Here is a 20,522-nt window from a genome sequence, read left to right as displayed (position 1 = left end):
ATTTTACATTTAAAGAAAACTTAGATTTCTTCTAGGTTCGCTTTTTAAATTTATGAATGAAGAAATTAGGGCATAAAGAGAAAATACATCCTATGGAATAGCCTTTCACCCTTTTAAATAGTTTATTTTTATGAAACCCTTAGCCAAAGAATTATTATCCCATTTTGCAAATCAGAAAAATGAAAATTATCTCATACCTTAAAAGTGCTCAGATCTAAAATCAAGTGTTTAAAACATTTTTCCCTGAGGGCAGAACATTGTCATGTAGGCTCTTTCCCTCTAATGAACAGTGATGACTGGCACATGGCCTTCTCAGTAGGGCAGATGGCCAGGGAACACGTTTAGTTTGGTATGATTTAGCCACATCAAATGCATGCAAGGCCTGCCCTGGTGGTGCTGGATTAGTCACTGTTAGAACTACCCCTGTGCGCTCCCCAGAATGGTTGTAAGTTGGATGTTAAGATGACGTACTTTCTTTTTATTCTTTTGTTCACATTCTTTTGCTTTTCATGCAGCATCTAACTCCAGTTAGTATTCTTTAGTTATATTTTGTGTTCTTATGTTCATTCTTAATACTTGACTTAAAATACTTCACTTCGTATCTTTCTGAGAATTAGGAGAAACCAGTTGGCCATTTGGGGGTACATTTTCTTCTTTTGTATTCAGTTGTGGCAAGGTAATAAAGTAAACTGAAGAAAATAAATGTCAGATTTATTCTCTGTCTAATTAGGCTCAGGAAAAAAAAAAAGAAAAGAAAAGTGAAATTCAGAGAAGCTATTTGCTTAAGGTCCATAGCAGGTGAGAGATTTTGCTGGGAAGGAACACAAATTTGGCATTAAATCTCATACCACTTTTTTATACTATGTTGCTCCTGAGAGGAGTTGTAAGCTATTAGGAAAACAAAACCTCATGATTAGTTCCTACTGTGTATGGATTTTAAAGGGAATAGCCTTTATTTTTTTTTTTTTTTTTTTGGTTGCAGCCATCATTGTTGTTCGGCGGGCCCGGGCTGGGGATTCGAACCCGCCACCTTAGGTGTATGTGGCTGGCGCCTTAGCTGCTTGAGCCACAGGCGCCAAGCCTAGCCTTTATTTTCATTATAAAAGTCAGTCACTTCAAGTTTCTACTTTAAGTGTTTTAAAATTGCTTCAGTTCTTGAAGTATTTTATGATGTGCTTGTGACATATTTTACAATGTGTTATTTTACGATCAGAGAAAAACAACATATTAATAAAAATAAAAGCGATGCATACATACTAGAGACAATTTGAAAATTAGAAGGAGAGAAAAAAGGCACTGACAGGACTATTGTCCCTCACAACAATTATTAACTTTCCAGTTATATTTATATCTGGCCTGTCTTTAATTTATTAACTTTCTCTCTATATACCTGTGCTTCAGGTGTCTACTATCTCTTTTTTTTTTTATTGTTGGGGATTCATTGGGGGTACAAGAAACCAGGTTACACTGATTGCATTTGTTAGGTAAAGTCCCTCTTATAATTAATTGTGTCTTGCCCCCAAAAGGTGTGTCACACACAGAGACCCTATCCCCCTTCCTCTTTCCCTCCCTCTGCTCTTCCTTCTCCCAGGTGTCTACTATCTTAAAGTAATGTGCGGAGGAATGAGTATTTAAGAACCGATGAGTTTCATTCTTACACTTGCTTTCACTTTTACTTTTGAGATAGCATTTTCACTCTATAGGGTTATTTTTCACTCGTTGACATCTCTCATTTCAGGCTATGGCATAAATAGAAATAAAAAACTCTTCTAGAAAAAATTTATATTTAATCGTGGGTAGTTTAAGAGAGTGAAATTATACTGGGATAGTAAAAGGCTTGGAGACTTATCTAGAATGGTAAAAAGGCCCCAGATAATAATCAGGTAGGCCTAGTAGCATTGTAGGAGCAAAGTATTAAGGTATGTATACATTGCATTGTGGAAAAGGAGAGCAACAAATGCATGCAAGGCCTGCCCTGGTGGTGCTGGATTAGTCACTGTTAGAACTACCCCTGTGCGCTCCCGAGAATGGTTGTAAGTTGGATGTTAAGATGACGTACTTTCTTTTTATTCTTTTGTTCACATTCTTTTGCTTTTCATGGAGCATCTAACTCGAGTTAGTCTTATCAGTCACACACAAAAGAATTATTATTAGAATGCCTCTTACCCCAAACATCAAAATTTTGTTATGGAACTGGTAGCTTTTTGAGGTATTTTTATCAGAACTTTTTCTCTTAAAAATTCTTTCCATTGAACTTTTTTTCTTTTTTTTTTTGGCCAGGGCTGGGTTTGAACCTGCCACCTCCAGCATATGGGCCCAGTGCCCTACCCTTTTGAGCCATAGGTGCCACCCTCCAATGAACATTTTTAATCAGAGGAGAGCAGGTAGACACACTTTACACATAATGTAAATTTTAACTTTTCCAACCTGCAGAACAATTTGATGTATAAAATTGTTTTTAGAGCTAAAATCCATTGTTTCCTAGGATATATATTTCAACTCTTTTTATTGTCACAAAGGTACATAGCTAAAGAGGGATTAAAATATAAGATCTGGAGAGAAACCAGTACCTAAAGTATCTATCACTGTGTGAATACATACTACTTTGTTATGTATGTGAAAAGCATCACTAATGCTATTAGCCTTTAGAAAATGATGTGATGTAAAGTGATGGTATTTACATGCATGTTTGATTTAATTCAAAGCAAGTATTTATATAATAAACTTTTACACATGTCTTTCCCAATAAGTTCATGACGTTTTGGAGAATTCTGCTGTAATAATTTAAGAAACGAGATTTGTGGGCGGCTCCTGTGGCTCAGTGAGTAGGGCCCAGCCCCATATATGGAGAGTCTCAGGTTTGAACCCATCCCCAGCCAAACTGCAACAACATAAAAAAAGATAGCTGGGTGTTCTGGTGGGCACCTGTGGTCCCAGCTACTCAGGAGGCTGAGGCAAGAGAATCACCTAAGCCCAAGAGCTGGCGGTTGCTGTGAGCTGTGACCCCACGGCACTCTACTGAGGACTACAAAGTGAGACTCTGTCTCTAAAAAAAAAAAGGAATTGAGATTTGTGTACATTAATAACATTTTCAAACTCTTCTAGTTTTCCAAGTCTTGCTCCAGTTATAAGACCGTTTTATTTCATAGCCTTATTTTCTCTCCCTTTTTTGTAAATATTTCTACTAGTAAGGAAATCAAATAAGACTGTTTATGAACAGTTTTAGCATTGAACTGTATCCAGCATATCTTGTAAAATTTCATCATTCTCCTAGATTTCTGTGTAGTTTATTTGCTTATTTATGTAATAGTAGTTCTGAGTGTCCCTTTCAATCTTCATGGCCCCATAAAGAAGGAATATAAATGATACTGTCCTTCCTCACTACCTGATTTCAAATGTTATGCTACTGCAGTGTCTGTAGAACATCCTTAGTAACAGACTTCAGGGGGTATTATTACAAAACACATAACTGTGCTTGCTTCCTTCCTTTTCATTTCCCTTACTGTTTTTATTTTTACTTTGAATTTGTAAACATAAAAACCTATGAAGAAGAATATAACAAATGCCTATGTACTCACACCCAGAATTAACAAAGATTAACATTTTGGAATTTTGATTCCTAGTTATGCGTATGTATATATAGTTATGTATTTGGATAGAAAATTCAACAGAAATAGAAACAGAAGATTTCATATAAAGTTAGAGTTCCCTTTGTTTTCTTCCCAAGTATTGTTTTTCTTCTTCCCTCCATGGATAAGCAGAGCATAAAGTTCCCCTATACTCTTCAGTTCACATTTTAATTTTTACCATATATGTATCTATCATTAGTACATAGTGTATTATGTCTCCATTTACTTAGTATTTATTTTATAAAATACATATTCTCCTTTGCTTTTTCAACCAGTGTTGTTTTTAAGATTTATGTATGTTTATGCATAATGGGTGTAGTTCACTTATGAAAATGCCACAGTTTAATCTGTTCTTCTATTAATAGGTATTTTTATTGTTTTTAATTTTTTCTTTGCACATAGTTGGCCTTTGGTATGTTGTCAAATCAAACAACAAAGTCTTATTGCAATGTTAATCCTGTACTCAGCTTTTCTCTACAGCGTTTACAGAGTAGTAAAGAACTCTATCCCATCCCCATTGTTATCTCTTCTTACTATCCTTTTGTTGGAGGAATGAATTTTGATAGTCATTGTCCTTTTCAAAACTACTGTTGCTTTTCATGTTCTTTTAACTTTTTAAAATAATTTGCTTCTTTTAGGTGCTTGTTTAAATTGCCAGGAAAATAGCAAAGGAAATCACTGTGAAGAATGTAAAGAAGGATTTTATCAAAGTCCTGATGCCACTAAAGAATGTCTGCGCTGCCCTTGTTCAGCAGTGACCTCTACAGGCAATTGTACCATAAGTAAGACCTTTCTCTGACTCTTCATTTTAAAGGGAAAAAGTCAGTGAATCAGTTATCAATAGGTATAAGTTACATTGATGAATAAAGTTCTAGATTCCATAAGTGCAAAAGAAGTTATAAAAGCAGCAAAAGCTTTCCTTTCTAGGTCTCTACAACCTAATCCAAGTACGTGAATGAGACTTCAAATGTCTAAAAAGCAACATAAGGAGTTAATACAGGGACTTCTAGACTGAGCAACTTTTACTCACTTATTTCAAGATATTTTACTAATTAGTTGTTCCTGATATTGGCAAACTGTTTCTATATGGTAATCTTGCAAATATAGTTAACTTTCATGTATTCCTGATATATTAGTGATCTATTGCTGTATAATCTACTATCCTAAAGTTTAGTAGCTTAAAACAATAAGAATTTATTATTTCACATAGTTTCTGTACTATTTTAGAAGCACCTTAGCTGAGGACGTCTGGTTTAGATTCTTCTCTCCCTCCTTGCCTTTTAAAATATGGCTTTATAAGATATAATTCACATTCCATATAATTTATTTAAAATATAAAATTCAAGCTGGAAACAGTGAGTAATGCCTGTAATCCTAGCACTTTGGAAAGCCAAGGCAGGAGGATTGCTTGAGGTCAGAAGTTCGAGACCAGACCCTGTCTCTATAAAAAGTAGAAAAACAAGCTGTGTATGGTGGCACACACCTACAGTCCCACTTGGGTCTATACTACTTGGGAGGCTGAGGCAGGTGGATTGCTTGAGCCCAGGACTTTGATGTTGCAGTGAGCTATGAAGATGCCACTACATTCTAGCTTAAGCAACAGAGTAAGATCCTGATCTCAGTAAAAATAAATAAATAAATAAACAACAAAATAAAATGTAAAATTTAGTGTTTTACAGTCACAATGTTGTACAGCCATCATCACCCATCATCACAATCAAATTTAGAACATTTTCATCACCCCACTACTACCAAAAACTAAAAAATAATCCTGTAAACATTAGCAGTCATTCTCTTTTCCTGAAGCCTTACGCAACCACTAGTCTCCTTTTGTTCTCTATGGATTTGCCTGTTCTGAACATTTCATATATAGAGATACTCTATAGCCTTTTGTGTCTGGCTTCTTTCATTTAACATAATATTTTCAAGTTCTTCCATGTCATGATACATATCAATATGCTTCATTCCTTGATTTTGCCAAATAATATTTTATTGTATGAACATTATTATTTCTTTTCTGCCTCACACTGAAAAAATAAGTTGTCTTGTGCAACACAGTAAGCTGATTAGCAAAAAAAAAAAAAAAAAGTCCGTGCATACTTTTTTGTGATATTCAACATTATGGAGAAACAAAAAAAGTCCTCCCAGAATCTTCACGCAGCCTAGTAGGTCGGACACTCCAACCTGCCCCTAGGATACACCACATTTTATTCGTCTGTTCATCCACTGATGGGCATTTGAGTTGTTTCCACTTTTTAACTATTATGAATAATGCTGCTGTGAACATTTGTATACATATGTTTGTGTGTACATGGGTTTTCACTTGGGTGTATACCTAGGAGTGGAATTGCTAGCCCACATAGTAACTCTGTGTCTAACCTTTTAATTAAGAGGAGTACTATAAAGGGTCGTGAATATGAAGATTATGTATTCACATCTAAATCTGCTTCTACAATATCAAATTCTGTAGTGGATGTTTTATTAACATATTAATTAATATTAGCATATTAATACACTGTTAGTGTCAAAGAATTTAAGATTTTAGAATTTTATAGGAATTGTAAATAAGAATTTATGTTAGTCCTTAGCATATCTAGAGTAACTATCCTTTTGGACACAGGACTTGACTTATGGTAATTGCTTTGTAAATGATTATTGAATAACTTAATGAATTCACTTTCATGTGATAAATTTAAAATTTAGAAGCCTTCTTTATGGAAAAGATGCCTAACAGAAGTAACATGCTGCAAATCCTTTATTCTTGTTTGCCTTTTCCAAGGACTGTAAATTTAATAAAAGCAAAGACTGTGTCTATAATTTTAACCATTTCATCCTCATTCCCAGCATATGGGCAATGCTAATAATGCATGTTCCATGGGTAGAAAGGGAGATAACTATAACTCAGGGTAGAGAGTGGTTGGACTGTGAATAGTGTGTAGTGGTAGACAGAGGTTGGTCTGTGTATAGTGGATGCACCACGTGGGAATAGTTACTCTACCTGGCCTGGGAATATGTCAGCCATGGCTTCAGAGAGAATGTGATATGAAGCTGAGTCTTGCGATGAGAGTCAGCATTTAGCAAGTAGACAGGAGACATTTCAGATAAGGAGATGAATATGAACAAAGGTACAGAAATATTAAAACAGCTGATTTGATCAAGGAAGGGCAGAAACAAAAGTATAAGGGGACAGCGCCTATGGCTCAGTGAATAGGGTGCCGGCCCCATATACCAAGGGTGGTGGGTTCGACCCAGTCCCAGCCAAACTGCAACAAAAAAATAGCCAGGTGTTGCTGCAGGTGCCTATAGTCCCAGTTATTTGGGAGACTGAAGCAAGAAAATTGCTTGAGCCCAGGAGCTGCAAGTTGCTGTGACGCCATGGCACTCTACCAAGTGTGACAAAATGAGACTCTGTCTCTAAAAAAAAAAGTATAAGGAAGAAGGAGTGAAACATGAGGCAGAAGCTCTGTGTCTTGAGGTCAAGTTGGTCTGAACAAGACAGACATAAAAGACTTTCACAAACTTTAATTTCAATCCTTCAATCTATTTCACCAGGATTTTTTTTCGTATTTTTTGTTACCATAGTTGTTGAAATACAAAAATGCTTTAAAGTACAGTATCATTGTGAGCTGTAAGTTCCTGGAGAACAAGGAGTGTATCCCTTTTTGCTGAGTATTTTTTTCTGCATATCATTGTTTGCATGGATTATGAATTCAGTCGGCTGCCACCTTTTATTATTTAAAGCAACCTTTCTGGTTTAATCCTCTTATTTGAAAGAGGGAAAACTAAAGCCCAGACTTTAATAACTTACTTGAGGACACACTAAGGGGGATTGTAATTGGTAAGTTAAAATTGTTTATTAATTGCATGACTCCAGGAATACAGGTGTATTAAAAACCACTGAATTTTATACTTTAAATGGTATAAAATTTGAATTATATCTCAAGGAAAGCCATTTTAAAAAGCAATAGTAAAATAGACAAAGGGATTCATTTTTCATAAAGAACATCAGAGATGTGATTAATTGCCACAAGTTCCATGACCACTATAAAGTAGCCCTGCTTTATTAAAATTAATCTGTATTCAGATAACAGGACGAGTCTATTAGTATAGTTAGTAAATTCTAAGAAATAAGCTAATCCATTTGCAGTTATATACAATTATGGTTTGTTGATTATTAAAAATTGTTTGTTAAACATAATTGAGAATTCTGAATTAAAATTCAGAATTTTTAAATGAAAAATTTAAAAAGAAGCAGATAGGCATGAGTTCCCATTGCCTACATATGCCAAACAGTAGAGATAAAAAAGAAAAATGTTGAGTAGGTCATAGTTTAGTGAGAGAGAGATAAGCAATCAAGTAATTACAATTTAGGATAACATAATATTACAGGTAGGTATAGACTGACCCTAACCAAATGGAGGGAATTAAGGAGCTTCTGTGCTTCTGAGGTGATACTTGAGTTAATTCCTACAGATTGAATTTACAAGGTGAAGTGAGAGTAGAGAGGCAAGAGGATGCCCCATGCAGAGGAAGTAGTTTATACTTCACAGAGGAGAAAGTTCTGAAGCCATTTCATGTGCCTGAACCTTAGAGGGTTGTAGAGTATGAAGTGAAGACAGAAAAGCTGAGAGTAGTCATCAGGTGTCAGCTTCTGGAGGATATGAAAATTCTGTTATGTTTTTACTTAATCCTGAAGGAGTTATGGAAGCATTGAAGAGCTTCTTCTAGAGAAGATTTGCTTTGAAATTCAAAGTGAATGTAGGGTGCATTGTAGTAAAAGATCCATTAGGAAGTAGCTACAGTAATCTAGATGAGAAATGATAAAGATCATTGTAGTAGGAATGGAGAGAGACATCTGTGGATTGGAAAGATTTTTATCGGGTATAAGTGGTATACAAAGTGATACAAGTGATAACTGCTTACAAAAGGGATAAATGTAGATGGAAGATTAAGAGACGATTCTCCATTTTTTGGTTTAGACAAGTGAGAGGATGTTGGTACCATCCCCTGAGATAAAGGAAACATTGAAAAAGGACAAGACTTAGAAGGGAAGATGTTCAGGATGGTGTTGTGCATGTTAAATCTGAGATGTTTGTGAATCCAGATAAACAGGCAGTTAGTATATAGTCTGGAATTTAGGACAGAGGTAGGGACTAGAGATACACACCTTAGAATTGCTGACCATGTCAGTGGATAAGGTGGCCCATGGAGACCAAGGATAGAAGTCTGGGGAGTATCAACATTTAAGTAGGAGAGGAATGGAGGAAGATTTTATTCAGTCTGTCATGTCTGAGAGGGAAGGAATTTAAAAAGTATGAGAGTGCCAATCCAGTATAATGATTCAGACTCCTTTTGTAAGCATATGTCTTTTGCTTTCTGATTAGGTTCTCTGGATATCCCCATAATTCCTACAATAAGCTGGAAAATTAATAAATTAGGTATAGATTATGAGTTTAATCTAGTCTACTCTCTTAAGATTAAGAGGAGTTGGTAAGAAGGGCCTATAAATCTTCTTAAGGGCAAGTAGTTTTAGATTTTTAATTGTAGCTTCAGACTGTACTAAACTATTTTGGTGTTCTTTCTTTTAGAATTTGGTGAGTTGGAACCTGAATGTGTCCAGTGTAAAGAAGGTTACACAGGCCAGAACTGCAATATATGTGAAAATGGCTATTATAATTTTGACAGCATCTGTAAAAAGTGCCAATGTCATGGCCATGTGAACACAACTCAAAATCCAAAGATTTGCAAGCCCGAGAGTGGTGAGTGCATCAACTGCATCCATAACACCACTGGGTTTTGGTGTGAAAACTGCCTGGAAGGTTATGTTCAAGACCTCGAGGGAAATTGCATCAAGAAAGGTAAAACTTCACCTAAAGTTGTAAATTTAATATCTAAACCTAGAAGTGAAAATTTCAGGACAGCTACCTTTAGCTTTGTAAAACCTTCCAATCCCACCAGAGGAGTTTCTGGAAATAGATTTTAATAGATATTTGCCTAAAGAGGTTTCCTTCCATTCCTGCTGCTCTTCTGATACTCCAAAGTCAACTACAGAAATTTGAGGACCAAGACAAAGTCATTGCAACAGTGAGATAAAGTGTTCTCACATTTTCTCTTCATCTATTTTTATTTTTATGTTAATAATTTGAGAATCCTATCATTTCTTTTATTCTTTGATTCCTTTATTCTCATCATTTTCAGTGATCAACAAAGGTCTTCTCAAGTAGTTTCTAGTTAGAAGTTCCAGCTGAGAAACTAGAGTTTATTCTAGCTTCGATTCTAACTTTGGGCCTAAGTTTCCCCATGTATGATGGAGGAAATAGCAATAATAATCCGCTTGCTTTTTAAAAGAAAAAGTTATTTATATGACAAAGTATGTTCTTACAGGGAAGTTTAGTAAAGATTAGGAAGAAAATTAATGACTATATAATAAATTCAGAATGAGTTAGGGTAATTGAGGACTTGTTAGGTCACAGATGATTAGAGTAGGCTTTTCTACAAATATTCTTTGATATTCTAACATTCATAGGCTGATGAACTATTGGCCTGTGGCAAGTGTCATCTTTCTGCTGTTTTCTTTCTTTCTCTCTCTCTCTCTTTTTTCTTTTCTGAGACAGTGTTACCCTGTTGCCCAGGTTAGAGTGCTGTGGTGTCAACTTAGCTCACAGCAATCTCAAACCCCTTGATTCAAGGAATCCTTCTGCCTCAGCCTCCCAAGTAGCTGGTACTACAGGTGCCTGCCATGATACCTGGCTAATTTTTCTATTTCGTTAGAGATAGGGTCTCCAACTTGCTCGGGCTGGTCTCAAACTCCTGAGCTCAAGTGATCCTCCTGACTCAGCCTCCCTGAGGTCACCACACCAGGCCTTTTCCTGCCATTTTCTTAATATCCTTATGCTCTTGTGATTACGTCTAAAAGACCCAAATTGAACCCTATCACTAGTGAAAGATCTTTCTCAGACATCCTTCCCATTTTGTGAAGCATATTTTGTCAATACTAAGCTGAAAGTTAATTTTTCTCATTAAGAAAAGTAATACATAAAACTTTGCCATTTTTTTTAGGATAAACTGATGTAAATTGTAATAATAATTATCATAACAATGGTAATCATTTTATCAAATACCTATTATGTGCCAAGCATTAAATGTGATAATGCTATATATATAGTACATTGCCTCAATCCTTTCCAAGAACTCTGCAAAGTTGTTGTTATTATCCCCATTTTACACATGAGGAACCTCAGCTTTAAAAAGATGACTTACCTACAGCCACACAGTTCTATTTTATTTCAAAGCTTTTGGTCATTCTGCTGAATGAAGTACAAAGTATATTAGAAGTACAAAGTATAGTACTTTAATTATAAAATAGCCATAATCTATACAAGAGGAGAATTACTGCACACGGAATTAAAGGCAGACTATTTTCTTTCTTGTTTGACATCAATGTTGGACATTTAAATTGTACTTTCTGATATAACTGGAGATACAGTTTTTCCTATTCCTATTTTTAAAGGTAAAAAAGAATTTTACCTTTATGACCTGCCGTCAGACATGTTGGACTTATTGTAGTTCAGATGGTTACTGTCTCTCCCTGTCACTTTTAACCACAGAACTTAGAACTCAGTAGTGATATATTTACTGCCATTGCAGGAATTTTTATGACTCTGTCTGAAGTTAGGAAGAATAGAAAACTCCAACACTGGAATTTTCTCAAAGATTTTAATATAGATATTATACATCCTAGATAACAGCCACAGATATTGCACTCTAGCTTTCTAGGTTTTGATTCTTATCACTATGTTTCTTAAAAGTTATTTTTAGCTTGCATTACCTTACAGCAGACTATCATGTGAACATCTCACATCAACCTCCACTCCCATGTGTATTTCTTTTCTTGTTTCTCAAACTAGATAATTTTATCTTTTACATTTCATTCTCTGTTTTTATTTTCAGAAGTTATTGTTCCAACACCTGAAGGTTCTACCATTTTGGTTTCCAATGCCTCTTTGACCACATCTGTGCCCACCCCTATTATAAATAGTACATTTACCCCCACAGCCCTGCAGACTATCTTTTCAGTAAGCACTTCTGAAAACAGCACTTCAACTTTAGCGGATGTATCATGGACCCAGTTCAACATCATAATTTTGACAGTCATCATCATTGTGGTAGTGCTGCTAATGGGATTTGTGGGGGCTGTGTATATGTACCGGGAGTACCAGAACCGGAAACTCAATGCCCCCTTTTGGACCATCGAGCTGAAGGAAGACAATATCAGTTTCAGCAGTTACCATGACAGCATTCCCAATGCAGATGTGTCAGGATTGTTGGAAGACGATGGCAACGAAGTGGCTCCCAATGGGCAACTGACCCTGACGACACCCATACACAACTACAAAGCCTAAGGGGCTGGAGCTGTTCTCCTGGGTTGTTAAACCACAGTGCTTACTAGTCTAGTGTCCGTTCCTGGGCTGGACAAAGCCTGGGTAGAGTTTGCTGAGAAAGCAAAGACAAGTAGTGCATCTGAAATTCTCGGGTACAAATTTGTAATGCGCTTAGCCTGTCTATTGCTCTTAGTTTTCCCATGAGGATCTGAAGCATTTGTTGTTGTAAAGGACTTGAAGCAAAGTATATTTTTGTACCACATAGAAGTAAGGAAAAGCTGGACCCCACAGTGCATCCCAAATCTACTTTGACCTCCAAATGGACTCCTGGGAAGTGTTCACCAAACCAGTGGTAACAAGATGATGGAGGGGAAGGGACTGCTGAAAGACTTCATCTCCATTCCTGAAACACATCTTTTTAAAAGAGGATCAGAGATTATATTCATTTTACTGAACTAAAAGACATCATTGAAGAAAAGCTGGTGTCTGGCCTGTATCACAATAAGCAAATCTTGATTCTTTCTAGAATAGAGGTAGAAAAGTCCCAAGATGTTCAGAGGAACTTGATTTTTTTCCTCCCTGGATTCTTAATCAGTGATGACATTAAAGCACAGGATAAGCTTCTCTTGGTAGAGGAAAGCAGCTCTGGGAAGTAGGAAGCTGATGGTCCTCCTCAGGGTCTCAGTGTAAATGATAAATTGTCTAAAAATAAGGAATATTCCTGCCTGGGGAGAAATAAGGTGTACATAATTAATGTAGCATATCTGGCCAACATTGTATCTATTTGTAAAAAAAAATCATGTCATATTTTATCATCTAGAATTTATTTGTACAGTAGTTAATGGCATTGTAAAAAGAAAATAAGGGGATTGCTTAAAATACTGTAAAATAGTTGGCAATATTGCTAGACTAGAGCTGGGACTCTGGTGAGCATCAGTCATTTTTAGTCCCTCTTTGGACACTGTTGAAATTTGTAAGAGGTTGAATGTTTCTAATTTTTCTTTCCTTTCTCAGTCTAAAAGTAGAGTTACGTGCTCTTTGACTTACTATAGATTCAAGCAATAGATTTTGAAGTTAATAATTGTTGAGCTGGGACACAGGCAGCATTCTCCAAAATACTCATCTAGTTAGACACTATCCACTCTATGTAGATTTACATTAACATAAAACATATCGTCATTGAAAAAATTTTTTTCCTGAATGTAAAAGATAGTCTTCCAAAGGAGGAAAAATATTTTAGTTCCAAAAGAAAAGCCATTATACCACTTGGAATCTCTAGTTTTCATGCCTGTGAAATATTTGTATCTCCCTGCCCATAAAAAAAATCTGCATTTGAACATGACCTATCATTCATTGCCACAAGGTATGTGCCATCTCCCTGCTATGATTCTCCCATCTTTTTGTCTGGTTAGAGGGTAGCTCTGTAGTTAAGTGTGTATAATTAGTCCTTTTAGATGCAGTTTTCTTCCTAGAGGCCAACTACTGTTGCTTTCTTTCACTTATTGTTATATTGACAGATTGTGGGCTAAACAAGCCAGAAAAAGTGGTCAGAAGTCAAATATAGATATTATTTAGGAGGAACAGCAAACTGTGAAGTGGTTAGAAAAAAGCAAAGACTTCATATTAGAGTAGACTTAGGAAATACAAGTTGACCCCTTTGCCTAACTTCCCTAGAGAAAAGGCAAGAATCTGGTCATCTCTTTATAGGAGATCTCTAGATTGTTCTCAGGGTTTGGAGATGTGTTGAGGATATACGGGCAAGTAATCGGTTTCCGGGGACCTGAGGTACTCTGCACATTTGGCCATTGCTCTCAGAGTAGAGGTTACATTACATTGTATTAAAATTATGTGATTTTTCCGTAACCTTTTGTAGTTTGCAAAGCACTTTTTCACATGTATATCCTTTGTTCCTCACCGTACCCCCAAAGAAGAAATTGTTGTTGCCATTTTATAGATGAGGAAGCTGAGGCACAGCGGGGGTAGTTGTCTTGTTCAAGGCTACACAATGTCATTATTGTCACAGTGTCATTATTAGGGTTGGAATCAGGACTCTTAACTCTAAAGCACATGTTCTTTCAAGTATATACTAATGCAGAAATGTCCTAGTCATGGACACAAGAAGTGTGGGAGGAAGAGTCCTATTGTGGATGTTTCTAATTTTTTTTAAGTACCAAGTGCAATCCAGGGCCATACACCTATGAAGGACTTATTAGAAAGAATACAGGAAGATTGCTGTTTGAAGCAGGTATTAGTGATAAGAAAACAAAACTACCAGTTTGCGTGCTTCGTTAAAGTGAACTTACCTCTTCAAGGAGGAAGGGAAAACTTGCTTTCCCCAGTAGTTGCTGCAGGTGGCTGCGCAATTCTAAGGAAGTGGGCAGAGTTGTACACCTGCCTTTCTCCCAGATACTCCTCTGACCAAAAAGAAAGTCAGGAATGAGGTTAGGGAGAAATATATATTAGTTAAACAAGTTAACCCAATAGAAAAAGAAGTATTTGTTGGAACTTGAGAGCCAAAGCCAAATAGAATTCTGGCCATATAAAGATTCCTTAAAATAGAACCTAAAAGTTGCAAAAATTGAATCACAAAAAAATGTTTACCTTAAAATTCTTGTTAACATCTCCTAGGGTCGTGTTCTTAATTTTTCCTGATGGAAAAACAAATCTTAATAATTATTTTAAATAATATACTTTAGTGTCACCAGCTTTTTGCTTGTGGAAATAATTTTGCTTTAAAATACAATTCAATCATGAAGTGATCTACCACTGAAATTAGATTAGAAAACTAGCATGGAATGCACTGCGCAATATTCATTCCTCTAAAGCAGCGATTCTCAACCTGTGGGTCGCGACCCCTTTTTAACAATGAAAATACATTGTGGCATTAGGAAGGTTGAGAACCACTAAGGCACCATTACCATGAACTATGGCAACCAGCAGGACAGCATTGGTCTAGAAAGCCTGATTTGTCTAAAGATTAGAAATGTGTTATTATTAAAGAACATAAGACTGCTGTGAGTCTTATTGAATAATGACAGGTACTGCTATTAAGTGATACTTTTATCACTTTATATATGATTCATTTTACTAAGCCCTTATGCATTTCTTATAGTTGGATGCCCTGGGTAGTGTTAAGTATGTCTTTGTCCTCCCTTACTGCCTCCTCCCCTTTCCTCCCCCCTCTATCCCACAGGGCTCTCTTATTAATGGAATTTCTTCAGTTATAGAGAAAAAAAAACAGTAATAAAAAACTAAACCTCATTTATACTAAAGTCCTGTGGGACCTAGTGCATTACTCTTCCCAGGGAGACCTCGGTTGGGAGAACAGAACAGACATAGGATGAGAGGAGAGAGAAATTTTGTAAATAGGATTTGTAGAAGCCTCAAATTATATTCCTATTCTCTAGTCCCAATATTCCTAGGAAAATTGACCATGAAACAATTGCTCACTGACCTACTAGCTCAGACTTTGGTCAGCTGGGTACCTTCAGAATATTTAGTCCTTGTGCTATTTTGGAAGCAGCTGAAGCAACAGTACTTCCTCTTGACAGCTTCAGGTAGAACTGAGTTATTATTATTAGTTAGCTAATTCACCTTGGTCCTATATTTTTCATAGGACACCTGATGAACATAGCACCACTTATAATGAGCATCCGTCATACTTTTAAGGTATATTTTAAGGTATGTGGATAGGCATTGAATTTCCACACAGGAAGGAAAGGTCTCTACAAAAAGTTCAGAGAAGTAAAAAAACAATCTAGTGCAACCTGTTAGAACAGGAAAGCATTTTGGCCTCATCCACAAAGAACCTTTGGTATGCTGTGATCTTCCTGATAGTAAGGAATGTGGAGCTAAAATGAGTTTGGTGTATGTGGGGGAGTAAAGCAAGGTTAATGCGTTTTTCTCTTTAACCCTGAGCCAGAGACTATGCCAAGGGGAAAAGCAGGAAGAATACACTGATTCATCTGAACAAGTCAAGTAATATCCAATGAACTAAAATGTCAGTGGTTGAATGATCCAATGTTATGGATCATTAAAATGTCAGTGGTTGAATGATGCTTTTTCAGAGGCAACTGGAAATCGTTCTTGCTTGTTACTTAAGCACATGCAGTAACTGCAGCAGCAGCCCTCGAGCGTGAGCCCAGGGCTTCAGATCTAAGTTAGTCTGTAAGCTACATGATTTAAAGTCAAGTTTTAATGTTAGGAACAAGCACTCTGTAATACATTAAATTTTAGCCCAAGCAATTAGGAAATGTTTCTGAAACATTAAACTTGTATTTATGTCACTAAAATTCTAACATAAATTTTAAAAATGTGTCTCATACATATGCTGTACTAGGCTTCATGATGCATTTCTAAATTTGTGTATGATTTGAATATATGAAAGAATTTATACAAGAGTGTTATTTAAAATTATTAAAAAAATAAATGTATATAATTTGTACCTATTGTAGGTTTGTTCTTTTACTTTTTTATGTGGTCAGAGTTAGCTGGCTTTAAATACTTGCCAAGGATCATTTGTTTTCAGCCCACTTCATGAAAATCTTTGGATCCTTCATTATTGACCATGCATGTACTTTGTTTAAGTTCTTTAGAAAAATGTTTGCTTCTTGGGAAAAAAATACCACTTAAAGATTCCCCATGAAAGAAAAAAAAAACATGAGAAGAAAACATTAACCTATGTTCTTGTGTGCGTGCTTTTGCCTATTCCCTGTGAAATGCACCGAAATGTCCACAAAAATTTATAGAGGAAATTTGCAAACTTTGGATTTCTTTTTCACAAGTATAAAAGTATTTCATTAGCGGAAATCAGAAGGGAAACTGTGTTCTATGTGCTTATTAGATAACCTGTAATGACAATACATCTTTTTTTATTTTAAAGAAACTTTGAAGATCCTCCATTTTGACAAAGCTAAATGATGTTTAATGGGATGCCATCTTAAGAGATCCCCAATATTTTGTAAAATTCAGGCATCTTTTTGTTATAAAAGCTTTATAAACTTAAATTGGTTTATTCAACTTCAGTTGGTTGACATTTAATATTTTGTTTGTTTATTTGAGACAGAGTCTTGCTCTGTTGTCCAGGCCGGAGTACAACGACATCATCATAGCTCACTGCAGCCTCAGACTCCTAGTCTCAAACAGTTCCTCTGCCTCAGCCTCCTATGGGACCACAGGTGTGCACTACATGACCAGCTAATTTTTCTATTTTTTGTAGAGATAGGGTCTCACTGTTGTTCAGGCTGGTCTCGAACTCCTGAGCTCCAGGGATCCTCCTGCCTCAGCCTCCCAGAGTGTTAGAATTACAGGCTTGAGCCACCACACCCAGCCTGATGTCTAAATTTTAAAACCCTGTTTTTCCTTTCTTATCACACATGAAAACAGGTTTTATTACTTAATAGTCACACCTTATATGTCTATGATGTATATGAATTGGGTATCAATGGAACAGAATAAGCATGGCAGAAATCTACACAAAGTTTCAAGAGAAAGCAACTATATATACAAACTTACCACACTGAGGGGAAATATTATCAAAACATTACTCTTATACTATTGTATTCATAGTTTTAGTGAATGTCTATTCACTAATGTCTATACTTGGTGGACATTCACTAAATTGGATTATTAAGACTGGTTGTATTCATTTTTTATAGAAGTATAACATGCATTATGTTTTTAAAAAGTCCACATGTTCCATTGTATTTATAGCGGTAACTTCAAAGTAACAATTGTGCATAGTTATATTTAAGAAGTTAAACTAAATTAAAAATAAAATGTTTTTCCTGAGATCACAGGCTGAAAAATCAACCTTTAAAGCAATGCTAAAATCATAGTTTTACCTAAAAATTAGTTTTAAAGGCAATTTTATGAAGAAATTATTATAGCAATGATTGTGTAGGCTGTCAAATGCTTCTGCATATGAAATGAAAGCCATCAGATAATTTTAAATTTAACCCGTGTCAGTTGTTTGTATTAATAAGTAGGTTTTAAACCTTGTATGTTGAATTGAACTCTGCACTTCAGACAATTGGAGAAAAAAAGAGCCATAATGTTTTCTTTGTATGTAATAAGAATAGGTTTGGGTAATAAAGGAAGCTCTTGGGAGGAAATTTTCTTTTGTGGTTTCCTTTGTGTTGTCAGACCAATTGCTAAAATTGTATATGTCAATATTGTTTTTCTAATCTCTGACCCAAGTAAGGAAGAGTCTCATACCTTTAATTACCATTCTAATCGAACCATATTAGTCCCATGTATTATTTCCTATAGACGCCATGTTGTATGGGCATATGTAACCCCTTTGCTAGTATGATTCTCTCTACCTGTAATATCCTTGAGAGTATTTGTTCATTCTTTGCAAGCCCCTGGTAAAGAGAAGTTGATCAATCTTTAATTTGTACCTTCATTTTGCTTAATGAATCCCTTTCTTACCACACATCCTTTATTATAAAATACTTGTTGGCTTGGCTCCTGTGGCTCAAGCGGCTAAGGCGCCAGCCACATACACCTAGGGTGGCAGGTTCGAATCCCCAGCCCGGCCCGCCAAACAACAATGATGGCTGCAACCAAAAAATGGCCGGGTGTTGTGGCGGGCGCCTGTAATCCCAGCTACTTGGGAGGCAGAGGCAGGAGACTCGCTTGAGCCCAGGGGTTGGAGGTTGCTGTGAGCTGTGATGCCATGGCACTCTACCCAGGGGGATAGCTTGAGGCTCCGTCTCAAAAAAAAAAAAAATACTTGTTTATGTCTTCCCAGTAGATAATACTCCTCAAAACCAGAGAATTTATTCTTCTGTCTCGGGTATCAGGCATATTGGTAGTATGTGTGGGTAATCAGTAATGGCGGTTAAAACAAAAGCTATTTTACAATATAGGAATTGGTACATGAACTTGTTGAAATATTGTAAGAAATCATATTCAATGGGCAGGGCAACATTTCTTATTCAGAGAATAATTGTTTATGAATGCAATTATGTGTCTTTTTTTCTGGAAGGATGAGTCATACTTTAATCGTAGTCTCAAAAGGATGCACAATCCCTGAAGATTAACAAATCCTTAAATGGTTATTACTTCATGTTTTTCAGCAATAAAAACTTCCCTACTGAATATAAATTGGTACAATTGGTAAATTGCTCTTAATTTAAAAAATTCACTTCTAGGAATACTTCATAAGGAAATGGCCTAAAAAGCAGAGATTTCTGCACCAGTTTTTTTTTTTTCAAAGTAGTGTCTAAAGTTCCCCCAAATAGGGACAAATTCTAGATGTTCAAGAATAGGGATGTGGTTTAGTGCATATGCTTCTTAAGATAATGTAAAATCACTAAGAAGTATTAGGAAGAATCATTAAAAATGGAATCAAAGTTAAGCGAAGAAAAGTGAAATATTTTGAAGATGTGCATGCATTTCCATTCCTTATGTAGTTTGGAAGATCTCATATGGTGGCACACCTGAAGCTACATTTCAAATTCTTCATTCTACCATTATTTGTTACAGCAAAATATTTGGAAATGGTTCAAATGTTTGTCAGTAGGAAAATGGATAGATTCTGATCTATCCATATACTTTGAAGAGAACTTTATGCAGTAGTAGAAATGAATTACAGCCTACATACATCACAAAACATGACATGGAGGGGAAAGGTCGTGGAAAATCTGTGCAGTATAATTATTTTACTTAAGGGCCATGAAGAGGGAAATAGGATATGTTGTTTAGAAATACATATATATGCAGGAAAAATGTGAAGAAAGACAAGAGAATTATTAATACAAAAGTAAAGATAACTCTGGAAGGAAGAGAGGGATGCACATATGGCTTCAAAGTAATCAGTAATGTTCTATTTCTATGTGTGGGTATGTGGGTTTTCATTGTATTATTTTTTTAAACTGTGTGTATGTACACACACAATGATATATAGATGACATTTCATTGTGAAAACTTTTAGTAGGATATAAACTGGTAGATACAACATAATTTCAACTATGTTGAAAAAATATATAAAGGCCAGGTACAGTGGCTCACACCTGTAATCCTAGGTGGGTGGTTTGCTTGAGCTCAGGAGTTCAAGACCAGCCTGAATAAGAGTGAGACCCTATTTCTAAAAATAGCAAGCATTGTGCTAGGTGCCTGCAGTTTCAGCTACTTGGGAGGCTGAGGCAAGAGTATCACTTGAACCCAGGAGTTTGAGATTGCTGTGAGCTATGATGCCACAGCACTCTACTGAGGGTCTGAGTGTGTCCAAAGTGAGACTCTGTCTCAAAAAAATATATATATATATACACACAGATAGACAGATGTATATGTGTGTATATATGTGTGTGTGTGTATAAAGAAAATATTTGGAAGGAAACATCATAATTTGGTGATATATGTGCTAGAGAAACAATCAAACAAAACAACCCACTACATTTTATTACATTTTCATAATGGTAAAAGAATAAAATTGTCAAGAGGATGTGAATCTAAATGTATATGCCAGCTTCAAAATACACAAAGCAAAAATATACTACTGTGGCTC

General features: G+C 35.9%; 1 protein-coding gene across 1 annotated transcript in view; it reads left to right on the top strand.

Annotated features, from left to right (window-relative positions):
• The window catches only part of MEGF9 (multiple EGF like domains 9), a 118,720-nt gene extending 102,261 nt beyond the window's left edge, over positions 1-16,459 (top strand). The window contains exons 4-6 of the mRNA XM_003785253.3: positions 4,268-4,411; positions 9,218-9,487; positions 11,580-16,459. Coding sequence (XP_003785301.1) covers positions 4,268-4,411; positions 9,218-9,487; positions 11,580-12,031 — 866 coding nt within the window. The 3' untranslated portion in view covers positions 12,032-16,459. The remainder of the gene's footprint in view (positions 1-4,267; positions 4,412-9,217; positions 9,488-11,579) is intronic.
• Positions 16,460-20,522: the final 4,063 nt, after the last annotated feature.

The sequence above is a fragment of the Otolemur garnettii genome, unplaced genomic scaffold, assembly GCF_000181295.1.
Source record: "Otolemur garnettii isolate 467f Iridium unplaced genomic scaffold, OtoGar3 scaffold00014, whole genome shotgun sequence".
Classification (NCBI taxonomy): domain Eukaryota; kingdom Metazoa; phylum Chordata; class Mammalia; order Primates; family Galagidae; genus Otolemur; species Otolemur garnettii.
Note: the sequence above shows the minus strand (reverse complement) of the source record. Positions and strands in the feature narration are given on the sequence as shown.